General features: G+C 39.2%; 1 protein-coding gene across 1 annotated transcript in view; it reads left to right on the top strand.

Moving 5' to 3' along the window:
- CEP152 (centrosomal protein 152) overlaps positions 1-3,377 on the top strand; it is a 40,369-nt gene extending 36,992 nt beyond the window's left edge. The window contains exons 23-27 of the mRNA XM_063314038.1: positions 355-445; positions 534-637; positions 1,175-1,331; positions 1,813-1,916; positions 2,051-3,377. Of these exons, the coding sequence (XP_063170108.1) occupies positions 355-445; positions 534-637; positions 1,175-1,331; positions 1,813-1,916; positions 2,051-3,030 (1,436 nt within the window). The 3' untranslated portion in view covers positions 3,031-3,377. The remainder of the gene's footprint in view (positions 1-354; positions 446-533; positions 638-1,174; positions 1,332-1,812; positions 1,917-2,050) is intronic.
- Positions 3,378-14,250: the final 10,873 nt, after the last annotated feature.

Below are 14,250 nucleotides of genomic sequence, written 5' to 3'. Positions count from 1 at the left end.
CCAGGATGGGAACATTTGTAATTGGCCAACTCAGAGTCATGTTAATAATAATTCGAATGTTATGTTCTGTATCATTTTCCCCAGTTATCATTGTACACCCCTTTTTCATACGAAGTAATATGGCTAATGCAGACTGTTTTGACCTTGTTCATTTGTTATGAGCATGGGGGGAAAAAAACCCCTACAGGAATAACTACAGTATTTTGATAGCAGTGAATTTTAGAGGAACGCCTTTTGCCTTCTAGAAGAGTAACAATCAATTGCGATTCTAGATCATAGTAAAAACAAATTGCTGGTTGTTATGTAATACCAAGTTAAATGTAATGTTTAAAGAGTTTTTCCTCTCCTTTTTAGAAAATGAAAAAATTCTGGATGCCCTCATGGAAGAAAATTCTGCAATGAAGAACCAACTTGATGATTTGAAATACGTCAATATTCCTCCAAGGTAGTCAACAAATAGCAAGAGAACTAAACTTTTCTGGGCAGTTGTAATTTTATTCTCAGTTTGGCCATTACATTTCGTTTGCTTCTAGGTCATCCTCAGAAGGCTTTGTCTCAAAGCCTTGTTCTCTGTGTGACGGAAAAGCCTTGGAAGAAATGCGTTCCCAGTATATTAAAACAGTGAGCAAAATTAAAAGTAAGTGTTAAAGAAGACGATGATTCCATAACCAGTTCACCCCTTGTTTTTATGCTTACAACAGAGGAAAAATTCCAATTATGTTACCTACTACTAGCCTTAATATTTCAGACCTTGTTGAGTACCTACTTGTGAAGCTCCGGTTGCGTTTATCGGGGTAGCAGGGCGGAGCAGCCTGAGGCTCTGGGGCCCTTTTGCACCCTCTGGACCCTTTTTCAGCCCCACTGAATTTCAGTTTCCTGACCTTTTGAAACAGAAACATGAACATTACAGTGTAAATCCAAAGCAGGCTTCACACGGTTTAAAAATATTTTTTTAAAAACCCGCCAAGAAAGGAAACCCCCCCACAAATTTCTGATCCTGTCTACATCCATGAGACAGCCCCGTCCTCGGTCCCTTGTCATCTCACCAAACCGACTCAGTACAGTTCCTAATTCTATGTATAATCGGCACTACGCAGATATAGTGAAAGTTGTCCGTCCCAGCTCTGTGGTATATGTGCTTCGCAAAATACAAATTGATGTTGTATGTTCATAGATGACATGCTTCGTTACATCCATGAAAGTAAGGAGAGAGCTGCAGAAATCATTAAAGCTGAAGTTATAAGGGAACGGCAAGAGACCGCCCGAAAAATGCGCAAATATTATCTTATTTGTCTTCAACAGCTCCTTATTGATGATGGCAAGCAGGAAGGGTGAGGCATTTCCGATTATGTTAGATGTGAAGAGGCTGTCAGCAGTGTCCTTGCATGATGAACCTTAAGATGTTTTTGTGGGGTTTTTAGTGATATTCTGGTTTATATTGCTCTGGTTGCTATACAGTGTACACAGCAACTGCAGATGAACTGCAGAGATAGAAAAAAGAGGTCTGTTATCTTTTTAATAGAAGGTAACAACTGATAGCATCCTCTTTCATTCAGTCATTCATTCATTCTCTCTCTGCCTCATACAGACATGCAGGTTCATTCAGCATATCACAAATCCCCTAAAACTGAATTGATAAAACGCTAAAAGGAAGCCCCGTGTGTAGCAAGAATTTGAATAAATCTTTCTTAGTTCAAAATTTTAAGAAAGCTCAAAAGCTTTTCTTCTTACTTGGGTTCTTAGTTGACTAGAAAGGCTTTTTAAAGACTGGAAATTTTAAAAATCTTTTTTTTTTTTTTTTTTTTTTTGCAGGGCTGAAAAGAAAATAATCTGTGCTGCTGGCAAAATTGCTACAATGGCTAACGTATTAGAAACTCCTGTTCGGAACTCAACGCTAAATAAGGCCTCCCATTCAGGTATACTGCCATGTATAGTTTCCTCGCATGCCATCTTTTTTAATAAGGAGAAATGTAGTATTTACCACATAAAGAATTTTGAGTTTGGATGTGCTTGCTTTAATTTCTTTTTTACTTTCCATGTCACCTTACAGTCCTGTCCCAAAACCCCAGAGCTGAGGAGCCTAAAAGGAGTTATGCTCAACATTCTAAGACAACCTCAAAGGAAAACCAAACGCTTGGTGAAAATATGGGCAAAGAACCTAGTAACTCTGCTTCACAGAAACATATACCGCGTAGCTTGCAACCACAGCTTGATGCAGAAAGTGAGTCAGGCCCAGTTTCTCAAACCCAGATTGCCAAGAAAGCTTTTAAGCAACTGGACGACTCTCCAGTTGGTACTGCACCCACAGAGGCTTTCAGTGAGGAAGAACTTGCAGACAAAGGCCTACCACGTAGATTTGGTACTGCAACATTCCAGAATGCTTCCTCCTATGTGTCTCAAGGAAAGCTTCAAAATATTCACGCCATTACAGTGGATGGTTTTAACTTTGGGACAGCTTGTGAAAAGTTTAAGTGCCTAAATGAAAGGCCAAGAATAACAGAGGTTGCATGTAGCCAGCCTGCTAGACAATGGAAGGCGAAATCTGGGAAAACCCAAGGCTTTGAAGTTCAAGAAACTCCAGTAAGGGATGAAGGGTCTTCTGCTGACTGGAGCCTAATAAGCGAGACTCTGCATGTGAACAGTAGCAATAGGTTTCAGTGTCCTGTTCAAAAAGTATATTCCAGTAGGCCCATAGACTCCCATTCAGCGTTTCCCATGACCAATACCTGTTCCCACTCCAAGGAAGATACTTCTGTTTTTTCTCAGCATCCTGGTGGACACAATGAAAAGGAACTTACCGAGAGCCAAAACTTAAATTGCCGTGAAGGCCATCTGACTGTGAACTCAAGTTGTGCACCATTTCTAAGCTTGGACACCTTAGGTCCTGCTAGCGGCCATCCAAGTAATGCTGTGCTGTGTTCTGCAGCAGGAAAAAACTGTAATTCACTACAATCAAGGAAACAGATACCCAGCGTTATGGATTACCAACAAGACAGTGGCTTTGACAGCCCACAAATCAACTTTGATTAATCATCAACATCTGAAAACTCTCATGAAAGAGATACTTAAATATATTTAAATGAAAGGTGTGGAGAAAACCTGTTGTGATAGGCTTATGAGTGTTTTTGTTCATTTCTTGATTTTATATTTTGACTGTGACATGAACAATCCAGCCATAAATATTTGGGTTTGGGGTCACGTCTTAGATATCTGACTTTATTGTTACACATTGCCTCTGTGTGTGTGTGTGTTTCTGTATGTCAAATAATGTTGAATTGTGTTGCAGGAAATTATCTATTTTTATACTCAAGATTAGTGTGCAGTCCAATGCAAATTTTTACATTTTATTTATATAAAAATAAAGCTAACACTTTGTGGTCCTAATGTACCTTTTTTCCAAAGCTGACAGCATCTTTCTGTTGGTTACTTAGTACCTCCTTTTTTCCATAGAAGATGGACATGGATGACTCTTTTGCAAATTTCCCTGGCATGCGTTTGCGAGCTTCCCATCTCAGAATGCTTGGAAATTCTTCTGCCGATTTTAAGGAACTGGTTTCAGAGAAAGATACATCTGGAGGGCAACATAAAAGTAGGTTGGGGCCTCCAAGTCCATCTGAGCCCTTAGTCCATTGTTAAGCTTTCCAAAATCCATTTTCTAAGTACCTTTTTGCTGTTTAATCTGGAAAGGAATATTTTTCAAAAGCTTTTAAAAATTGTATTTAAAAATTATTTCTCTAAGAAGAAGACAACTCACCTAGCGAATGCAGTATAACTTGCCTTCGGAAGAGTCTTAATCCTTTTAAAGCAGCAGGGAAAAAACAAACCCAAACTGATTAAGAAGTGAAGCTTGGTCAAGCTTTTTTTTTTTTTTAATCCATTCAGTAGGGTCCGAATCTCAGAGGCTGCGTGGACAAGCCCCTGCAATTTTCTTGGCAAGGTTTTTCAGAAGTGGTTTGCCATTGCTTCCTTCCTAGGGCTGAGAGAAAGTGATCTTTTGTCTGGTGTGTCAAGGAGTTTGGTTGGCAGAAGCTTCTTAGGTGACCTTTCTAGGGAAGGTCACTCTGAAAGGTTTTAAAAATTATATTTGTCCAGCTGGCTTGACCAGCTGCTTTTGTGCCTAAGACGGGACTAGAACTCACAGTTTCCCAGTTTCTAGCCCGGTGCCTTCACCACTACACCAAAGGCTGCATTAACTACTATGAGCAAAGATGGTTCCTCCTTCAACTTCTAGCCACTTGACCCATAGGCAAACCGCGAAATGATTCCTGTGGTTTATTAATGAGGAGTGGCTGTATGGAGTCATGTGGGCTATCTCAGAAATCTCTCCTTAATCTGGAGAGCATTTCAGCGACCAGAATCCTGCATCCTGCGCCGATCTCCATTGTAATGCCATCCTGCTGCAAGATGGGACGTCTAGCTTGCCATGGCTCTCAACTGGAAGTCTCAATATTTCCATGTAAGCATGAATAAAGGAAAATTTGGCATTTCTTCAGTCACTTTGTAAGCAACAAAATGGTCTTTTGAACTGAAGGTAAGCATGTACAGGTAGTCCTTGCTTAGCAACCATTCATTTAGTGACGGTTTGGACTTACAATGGTGCTGAAATAACCAACTTATGACTGGTCCTCACACAACTGTTGCAGTGTCCCAGCAGCCATGTGATCACAATTTGGGCGCTTGGCAACCAGTTCACATTTGTGACCATCATGTGATCGCCATTTTCTACCTGCCCAGCTGGCTTCTGGCAAGCAAAATCAATGGGGAACTGTGTGATTCACTTAACAACCATGTGATTTGCTTAACACCCACAGTGATTTACTTAATGACCACCACAAAAGGTTATGAAATCCAGTTGGATTCACTTAATGACTGCTTTGCTTAGCAACCAAAATGCCAGTCCCAATTGTGGTCATTAAGCGAGAACTACCTGTATATGTTTAGTAGAAGGTGCTAGATTTCAGGGAAGCATCTAATAAAAAAATTCCAGGTTCATGAGGTTCTACCATTATTAATGCAGCTATAGAAATGAATGACTAAAAGTGAGTGGTACCAATTGTTCCAGTTTAACGTAGTTTCCCATATCGGGAATTTTCCCATATGATTACTGTAAAAGTTATGAATTTGAGAGCAACACTTATCATTATCCAATCAGCATTTTGGTTTTTCTTAGAAAGTAACTGCAGGTTCTTTCTTAATTCTTTGGCTTTAGCATAGCCTTTAATTAGTTTGTGGGCATATGGGGTTTTTTTTCTTCCTTCAGCTGAACTAAAATTTGTGAATTTTCAACAAGGTTTTGTGGTTTTTATAGCCCTCTACCACTGCCTAATGGTTAGCAAGGCCATCTCAAGGCAATGTACAAAGAAAACAGCGTAACAAATATGTAACAATATTTCACATTAACAGAAGTCATTTTTGATTTTGGTATAAAAAGAAAATTACTCTCAGCTTTCTTTTCTTGTCACTGTTGGGATGATCCTATTCCCCATGAAGAAGGCCATTAGATATGCAGTTAGTGTGATGTTCCCATGATACTTCAAATCTGCGTGAAAGTGCGTGAAATCTTTTGTCTGGTGTGTCCAGGAGTTCGGTTGGCAGAAGCTGCTTAAGTGACCTTTCTGGGGAAGGTCACTCTGAAATGATGGAGGAGTAAACCAGTCTGCCTTCTCCAAATCTGGGTTCACACATTATACTGAACAGCAGTGGCTCCCTGGTTTGTTTCTGTGTCCTGCTTGTGCTTCTGACCCATCCACAGAAGTCTCAAATAAGAGAAGCTTAAAAAACAAAACGAAGAGTTGCCAAGAAATTCTGAAACAAACCATGTAACTTCCCCTAGTTGTGGTAAATTTAATAAGCTATGGTTAAAAAATTAGTGTGGCTTGTGAATAAAGTCTCTGGGTCGGAGACCCAACAAAGGGGAGAATGCAGGGGAGGAGGGAATAAGCATCCCATCTATTTTCCCCCTACAAATTTGCATCATCTCATCCCTACTTTGCCTCTGCGTGGCAAATCCAGGCCTGCAGTTCTCTTTGCCTTTGAACATACAGTTCTTCTACTTTCAAGGTCCAGTTTAAAACATATTCCCAGTTCTTTGTTTTATGGAATGCATTCGTTGTTTGGCCATTCCTATTTTTGGATCCAAACTCCTAAGTGTTGTTGTTTTTTTATGTCTTATTCTGTCCTAACTGCGGTGCCTGGCTTTTCACCATCCCTTGATGACTTAATTCAGTCATTTTACTAAATCTTAGCTTAAAAAAAACTACTTGAGATCATGTGTTTTTTTCTTACCTTTCTCTAGCCCGGCCACAAGTAGTTTATAAAGCTGATGCTGTGTTACCTGAATAACACCAACTGTAAACTTGATGTAAATTGTTCGAAACAAGCCGAATCAGCCATGCAGAATGGAAATGACTGGTTGAAACACATTTTTATTAAACAGAACTTGGATTCTCATCTCGTTTCGTGTCAGAAGTGCAGGAAATAGAATGGGGGAGAGTATTGATTAAAATTTAAAAGATAAAAAACATTTAATAAAAATATAAAATTTATATAACTCTAGCCCAATGCTGGGCCACGTTGATGGCAGAGGTGTTTCCGGCCACTAAGTCACTCTGTGCGCATGTCGGTCCCAAAGGGCACTGTAAAATTTCCAGAATGCAGGAAACTTGGATTCTAAACCGGCTACATTATTAGGCTTCTAAACTGGCAGGAAATCGCTTGATCAGATTAATGGAGTGTCTCATACTAGAACACTTCAAAACATTTGCTAGCCAAGTGAGATGAACGTGGAAGTGTGTTCTCAGAGTGAGGTGGGTTCATTGTAATCCCTGTTTTTCAACACCATGGATGTTATTTGAGCTACATCAGTGGGACACTCCCGTTGGGTTGAATCATCTCTTTAACAAGGGAGTGATTGGGGTAGAGACAAGAGACAGCAACGCCTATTCCCCCAACTGACATGTCGTTTGAAGGAACGTGAGGTCTGATTCTGCAGCTGCAACTCCTCAGGGTCAAGTAGGGGAACTCCTAACTCATGGTTCCAATTTGGCTGACCCACATTTTATTTGCACAGTAACAACACCCACTGAAAAAAGACAGCTTCAGATACTGAAATGCACACAGCCTCCATCGGATCCTCCAACAAGCAAATTGTCCTGAGGTGTGGCATAGTACGTGCTAACAATTTGTATATATCAATAGGGAATTTAAATAATCGACTCAAATCAAAGTTTATGTATTTTTATTGTAGTGTTCTCTGTCCTAGAGGCCATAATAAAGGTTTTGATTTGAATTGACTTTAATTTTCTTCTATTTCCTAAGCTCATGCAATTCAAAGCAAGGAAATAGAAGGAACCCATCAGTCCAAATGATAAAAGTCTCAATTTCAAGAGATTAAAAACAAATTTGGTAGCTAGCTGTACAGATTTGTCTTTTTTTTCCCTTCTTGGAAAATGCCAAATGCAACAAAACCAACAGAGAAGCTTATGGCAGCTTAAAGAATAACCTACATTATAGCATAAGCTTTCATACGCCTTTGAAATTGCCACAAGACGTTTGTTTGTTTGTTTGCTACAACAGCTTAAAATACATTAAAGATACTTGTAAAAACAACAAATCGTTATACAGAAAAGCAGTCATGCAATCCCTGCCTAGAAGCTCCCCAGGATAAATTGGTTATAAATTTTAGCTGTGTCGTGTAGTTGGAAGATGTTCCATTTGGTCGTGAAAAGGCTTATTCAAATCCTTGATCTATGAATGTTTTGAGGCTAATATCAGGTAAGAACAATTGTCTATGCTTAATTCTAGTAACTTGCCTTTTCAGTTTAAAGGAGTTACAGAAGTCTCTAAATTTGGGCTATCAGCACTGAAGCTTGGATTTTTAACCTTTCCCCTATCATTAATTCTTGATATGAAAACTCATTCCTACCCTTGGAATCTATTAACCCCAAAGAGCAAATGAGGGAGAATATAAAAAGCACAACTCACTTCAGTAAAACTCTTCTTCAGGGCTAAAATTAAATCAGATTAAATCTTAATTCCAAACTCAGCTCAACCATGAATTTACAATAGGTGAACTACTGTTTTCTCAAGCAGTTCTACAATATTCACTTATTTTAGAGCTCTCTATGACTGAATCAATTCACCTGTGACACTAGTAAATAACTAGGTGTTCTGTTATTATTCAGACTTGGATTTCAGACCCCTACCAATGTTATAGGTATAGTAAAATAAAAATACAATCACATATCCAGACAATAGGACACTTTTGCGGTGTAGCTTGTTACCCATTCTAACCTCCAGCTGCCATGAAAACTTCAGATTTTAACAAAGGCTTTTAGAGAACTAGTTCAGTTCCCTGATTATTTTTTTTTAAGCACAACTGCTCTCTTGAGATACACACAAAAACACATGTACATATATAATGGCATATTTAAGATTTCCTTTAGCCTCTTATGGCTCGGATAGCCCCTTCAGGTGAAGCTTCCCAGCTCTTGATAAAAGTGTGTTCTCAATTCAGTTCCCTTTTACTCAAAATTTGGCCCATGTTGAATATGAATTGCTCGGGCAGATATTTCACTACAAAATACCTTTGGTAAATTTCAGTAGTAATACAATGTTTCTTTTTAAAAATCCAAATGATTTCATAAGCCCACGTTGCAACATTCCTTTGTTTCAATGATAAAAGTCTAGACCTTGTAAATAAAATACTTGAGAGTAAACATATCAAATCTTCAATGATGTTTTGAACTCTGAAGTTGGCTGCTATAGTTTTTCCTCCCAAATAGTTAGTCTACAGGACAACCTTCCTTCCTTCCTGAGAGCCAAAACAGCGTAAGTCAATCTCTTATGCTATGGTGACTCTACTAAAGCCTACTTTCTGTGTCTTGCTAGTTGGACATTTTAAGAACTGCACCATCTTGGCTTTGGGTTATAAGGAGATGAGTCACTACATGGTGAAGATCTGTGCAATTTTGGGTCCAGAGCCTTTGTTCATTGTGCATTTATTGCTAATTTCCTGGCTAAGATGCTTATGTGCAAGGCAGTTTTAGCAGTGCTGCAGAGTAAAATGACCCAGCTTGCTGGGGAAGGTGACGACTGGGGAAGGCAATGGCAAACCACCCCACTACAGTCTGCCAAGAAAACGTCACGAAAGCGGCATCCCCCTAAAGAGTCAAACGTGACTTGGTGCTTGTGCAGGGGACCTTTCACCCTCACACAAGTGCACCTTACTTTGTATAGTGAGATAAGCTGTATTTGCTGAAATTCCTTCTTCAAACATCTCTTGAAGATAAGACACGCACAAGCACCCCAATCCCCGTGATATCTGGAGCCCATAATTTTGAACTCAGCCATTTTCAGAATAAGTTCTCCAGCAGAACACGGTGCTTGAAGCCAGAATGCAATCAGCTAGTTGTAGAATGTATGTTTTGTGTGTCAAAAGTCCCAGGGAGAATTCCTAATATTTCCATTAAAAATAGGCAGAATTTGATAGAAGAGACTTCTTACTGCATCCAGTTTATATATTTATTAGATATATATTGCACCTTTCATTTAGGAGCTCAGGATGGCAGAAATAATGCTCCCTTTCTCCTGGTTTCCCCACAACAATCCCATGAAGGAGGTTGGATCGATGTCACCAGATCTCCTTGTTCCTCGTCTACCACCGCCTGAGTTACCTGGACAAGTGATCTGGTGTACAATAACATAAATAGCAATTACTATTCAGAACTGTTACAAAGACTGACCTCTAAGCAATATTGGATTATTAGAATTTGCCTGGACAATATGGTGATTCTGTCATTGCTGGAACAATAGCCAAAGCTCTTTATAAGTTCTTTCGTGCTTCTGAAGTCCTCTGAAGTCCTTCTATGCTTTTGAACTGCCCTTTCATATTACCTGCTATAATGAACTGGACTTGGGGGAGGAGGTGTTACCACATAGTACACAGGAGGTTACTACTCTGGATATACTAAAGCCTGGAGAAAAAGAGGAACTGGATTCTATAACAGATATAAAGGGGAGATCTCAAGAATGCATGGTTTGGCATGCATGGGTCTCTCTCATAAGAAAGGGGTGCTGTTTTGCATGTTTCTTTGTATATTGTGTAGATTCTTAGTTAAACTGTGTTCTCTGTTTTAAGAACTCATTTCAAGGGAAAGTGGGTTAGAGAAAGCTGCCTTTGCTGCAGATGGACAGTGCCATTGCACATTTCTCACTAAGTCATAATTTCTTTTAACCATGGTTTGTTTTCTAAGTGTTCAAATACTGCACTAAGTCAGAACCAAACATGTCACATTATAGCTAAGTGCTACAGACATGTTGTGCAAGCTAACCTTTTGTGGCTTACTCAGCAGACTATTATTAAACAGTCCATGGCTTAGTGCAAAGTACAAACCTAGCCAATTCCAGGTTCTATCTAAGCTGTTAGGTTAGATTTTCCCTCCAGCCCTACTTTGATCTTCTGGATATTGAAGTGGGATCTTCTGGATGAAAAGGAAATAACAGGCAGCTATTTATATGGAATCAGAATGTTGGTCTGCACTGCACATTACAGGTACTCCTCACTTAACGACCACAATTGGGACCAGAATTTTGCTAAGCAAAGTGGTCATTAACCAAATCCGACCTGATTTTACAACCTTTTTTGCAGCAGTTGTTAAGAGAATCACTGTGGGCATTAAGTGAACCACATACAGTAGTTGTTAAACAAATCACACAGTTCCCCATTGATTTTGCTTGCCAGAAGCCAGCTGGGAAGGTCGAAAACGTCGATCGCGTGACCATAGGATGGTGCGATGGCCATAAATACAAACTGGTTGCCAAGTGCCCAAACCATTATCACACGACTGTGGGGATACTGCGACAGTCATAAGCGTGAGGACCGGTTGTAAGTTGTTTTCTTCAGCACCGTCGTAAGTCTGAACTGTCACTAAATGAATGGTTGTTAAGCAAGGACTGTCTGTATGTTCTGCACCTGCAGTAGTGGCCCTGCAAGACCACAACTAAAGTTGTAGCCTATATCGAAATGTTCAAGACTGAATCCGGGATCTTTACCTTGCACCACCTTGCATCAGCCTTCAGAAACCAAAGCAATAAATCTACCAAACCTGAGCTGAACCTCCTTTTTATCTGGGTTAATCTATTGGGGTTGGATCATCTGTTCTCTTCCCTAAAGTGAAGCCCAAGAATTAAGCTACTGTTCCCCTCAGCGGTCATTCAGTTTCAGCTGAGTAACTTGTTTATGAACCCACCAAGTAGGCCTTTGAGGGAAGAAGGTTTTTTGAGCATTTTTTTTTTCTTGTTTGGGGTAATGCTGAGGATATTTTGTACTGGAAGGAATTCAAAAGCAGAGGCAAAGAATGCACAATTTCTTCAACAATAAACATCTGGTATTCCCTTCTGGCAAATTAGCTAGTGACACTTCAAAAAATAAAATAAAATAAAATAAAATAAAAGACACCCAAAAGAAATGGATGAGCTGTCACCCAATATCCCATATTAATTGATAGGTGGTTTACATAGTTCATACCATTATCTCATATATTGTAATCCACATTGTTTTAGCAGCAAAGCAAGGAAACAGTAAAATACATCACCCCAGCTGTCCCACTGGACACAGAAATCTCATGAAACTCTAATTGACTTCTTATGTGGGCTGAATAACTCTTCAGTGGCTGAAGAAAGATTCTGGCTCACTTCTGAGAAATGTAAGCTTATATTAAGCCTGTTTTGTTTTCTTTCCTTTGGGCCATTTCCTAGGATTCTAGGCGGGGTTCATGTCAAAGTGTGGTTTAGTTTGGGTTTAGCATGTGGAATGAACCAAACCACTGGGGTTTGCAAGCCATCTTTTATGTTTATGCTTTATGTGTGAATAGAGCCATAGGGTCTTTTTCAGTCAACCTGGTTTAAAACAAACCAGGTCTTAGCATGATGGGTGAACCCAGTCAACATGTTCTTCTTTTTGCCCAATACTGAATGTTTCCAGTTTTTTAGATAAGGCCCTTGTGTAGTTTCTACCCATAATTACAATTGATGACAGGTGATTTCTGAATTTGTTTTGTTATCAGTCCCCAGCCCAGGGAAAATATGTTTTATCTCTAATGAGATTGACCAAAAGCGGCTTTTTACAGCTTTATTCAATCAAATACAAAATAGATAAATTTTGCTGTTTTCTTTAATGCAAAATTGGATGCTTTTACTTAATGCCACACATTAATGTCTCATATTGTAGTCCCCTTAAAATAGAAAACTAGTTGCTTGGGGTTGTATGTACTTGAGTTGGTTATTCACAGGCTGTGTGAAGATCCAGGCATTCCTATACTCATGTAATTGCCTACTCTGGAATTCTGAACAATTAAATTCAAACTGTAAGCTGGTTCACATAATCATTAGTATCATTTGACAGTTCATTGCTTGATTATTCAACTTTGGCTCACAAATTAATCTGTGAACTCCCAAAGGATGGCATTTCAGTTAATACTGGACAGAAGGCACATTGGTCTGGGTTTGTACAAGATGCCAAGTGCAACCCTCCTCCCCATGCATTTGCTACCATTTTACTCCTAGTTGTGACAGTCTGTTTAATTAGAACCTTACACACGTTGTTTTGTCTGAACTAGGATGTCCTTCATTTCAGTTTACAGAAATTGGAATTGAAACTTAAATCACACCTTAATTACCCTTTCTGCTTACAGTATTGTAAATCCAGAATGGGAACTTCTCCAGGTACAGGCAATGCAGTGAAGCCTTGATTGCTTTAAAAGCCTCAGAGGACAGAAGGAGACTGGAGAGAAAATGGTACATGTTTATTAACTGGGGCTTAGTATGATGTGGGCTTAGTATGATGTGTGAATGCAGGCATACTTTATGGATTTCATAGACAGTATGGTTTAAAAGCTCCTCAATCTGGTTCACTCACTGCTTAAAGCTAAAACTTCTACGCAGCTATAGTTTCCTCAATTGGTGAGTGGCACAATGCTAAATTGCTATTCTATTCTGTTTTATTTTGTTATTCATTGTAATAGCAACATTTGTTCCTCCAAATAAACTGTAGTGTTTTTTTTTATCAGCAGAGATGAGACACTTTTTCTATTTTTTTGCACCTTAAAATGCTTTTGAAAAAATTAAAAGTCAACCTGATTTTGTGGGGTTGGGAATATTGTAAGCTGTTCAGAGTCTTTTTGAGTAGCCCCAAAACATGATAATAAATAATAATAATATACCCATTTTTCTCCTGGAACATCCCAACCCTCCAAAATGCTAAAAAATGTCTGGAAGTTTACCACCATCTACTTTGTGGGACTTTCACCCAATCCGCTTTCCTCGTTTGCCTTCTTGCATGGTCTCTTGTCCACTTGGGGCTTTCAAGATTTTTGCTAAGTAGGCAGCTGAAGCAGGTACTTGTCCATTTAGACAGAAATAAGTCAGAACTGGAGCAGGTTCGCTCCATACCAGATGAAGTTTTAGCATTTTTGTGTACTTGTCGGGTTTGGCTTTTCTCCTCTTAAAATCTGATTGCTGTTTCCTTTTCAGATTTGCTCCACAGCTTAAAAAAAATGCAGGTTTCTGTCAGTTCTGGTGTGTGTCAGTTAACTCATGGTGGGACTTGTTTAGCTTAATAAGAAGATATTACTGGTGGTAGTGATATTGCTACAAAGATACCCCACTTACATCTAGCTACTTTTTTATAGGAGATCTTTGTCATGAAAAATCCAGAATAAGAATTCTAGCAAGACACAGAAAATTGTCTGCTTTGTTAAAGCGACTCAAGCAGAGGTCTTGAGTACAGGTAGTCCTTGTTTAATGACCACAGTTGGGATCAACAACTTGGTTGTTAAGTGAGATGGTTGCTAAGTGAAACTGTGACTATGCTTACAATCTTACTTTAGCTTTCCTTTGTTTTACAGACCTGCAAAGGTCATAAATGTGAGGATTGGTCATAAAGCTACTTTTTCATCATTGTCGTAACTGTGAACAGTTGCTAACTGAGGACTACCCCTAACTTAATTGCCAGACAGTGTCATCCAGGTAGCATGGATGAACAACAGCACAATCTAAGAAGGCATGTTATGAGTGTGTTCTTCCAGTGCCCTTTTCTCAGCCATATATCCAGGTAGGTTCAGCTTAGAAGGTATATGATTTGATGCCTTGGTTTACTTGTTTTTTTGCTAAAAAACTCTGCTGGGCATTCCATTGAATTAAAAATAAATACAGTGGGGAAGAGTCTTACTCAATTCCCTTTTAACATGTGCT

Source organism: Candoia aspera, chromosome 13, assembly GCF_035149785.1.
Source record: "Candoia aspera isolate rCanAsp1 chromosome 13, rCanAsp1.hap2, whole genome shotgun sequence".
Taxonomy (NCBI): Eukaryota; Metazoa; Chordata; class Lepidosauria; order Squamata; family Boidae; genus Candoia; species Candoia aspera.
Note: the sequence above shows the minus strand (reverse complement) of the source record. Positions and strands in the feature narration are given on the sequence as shown.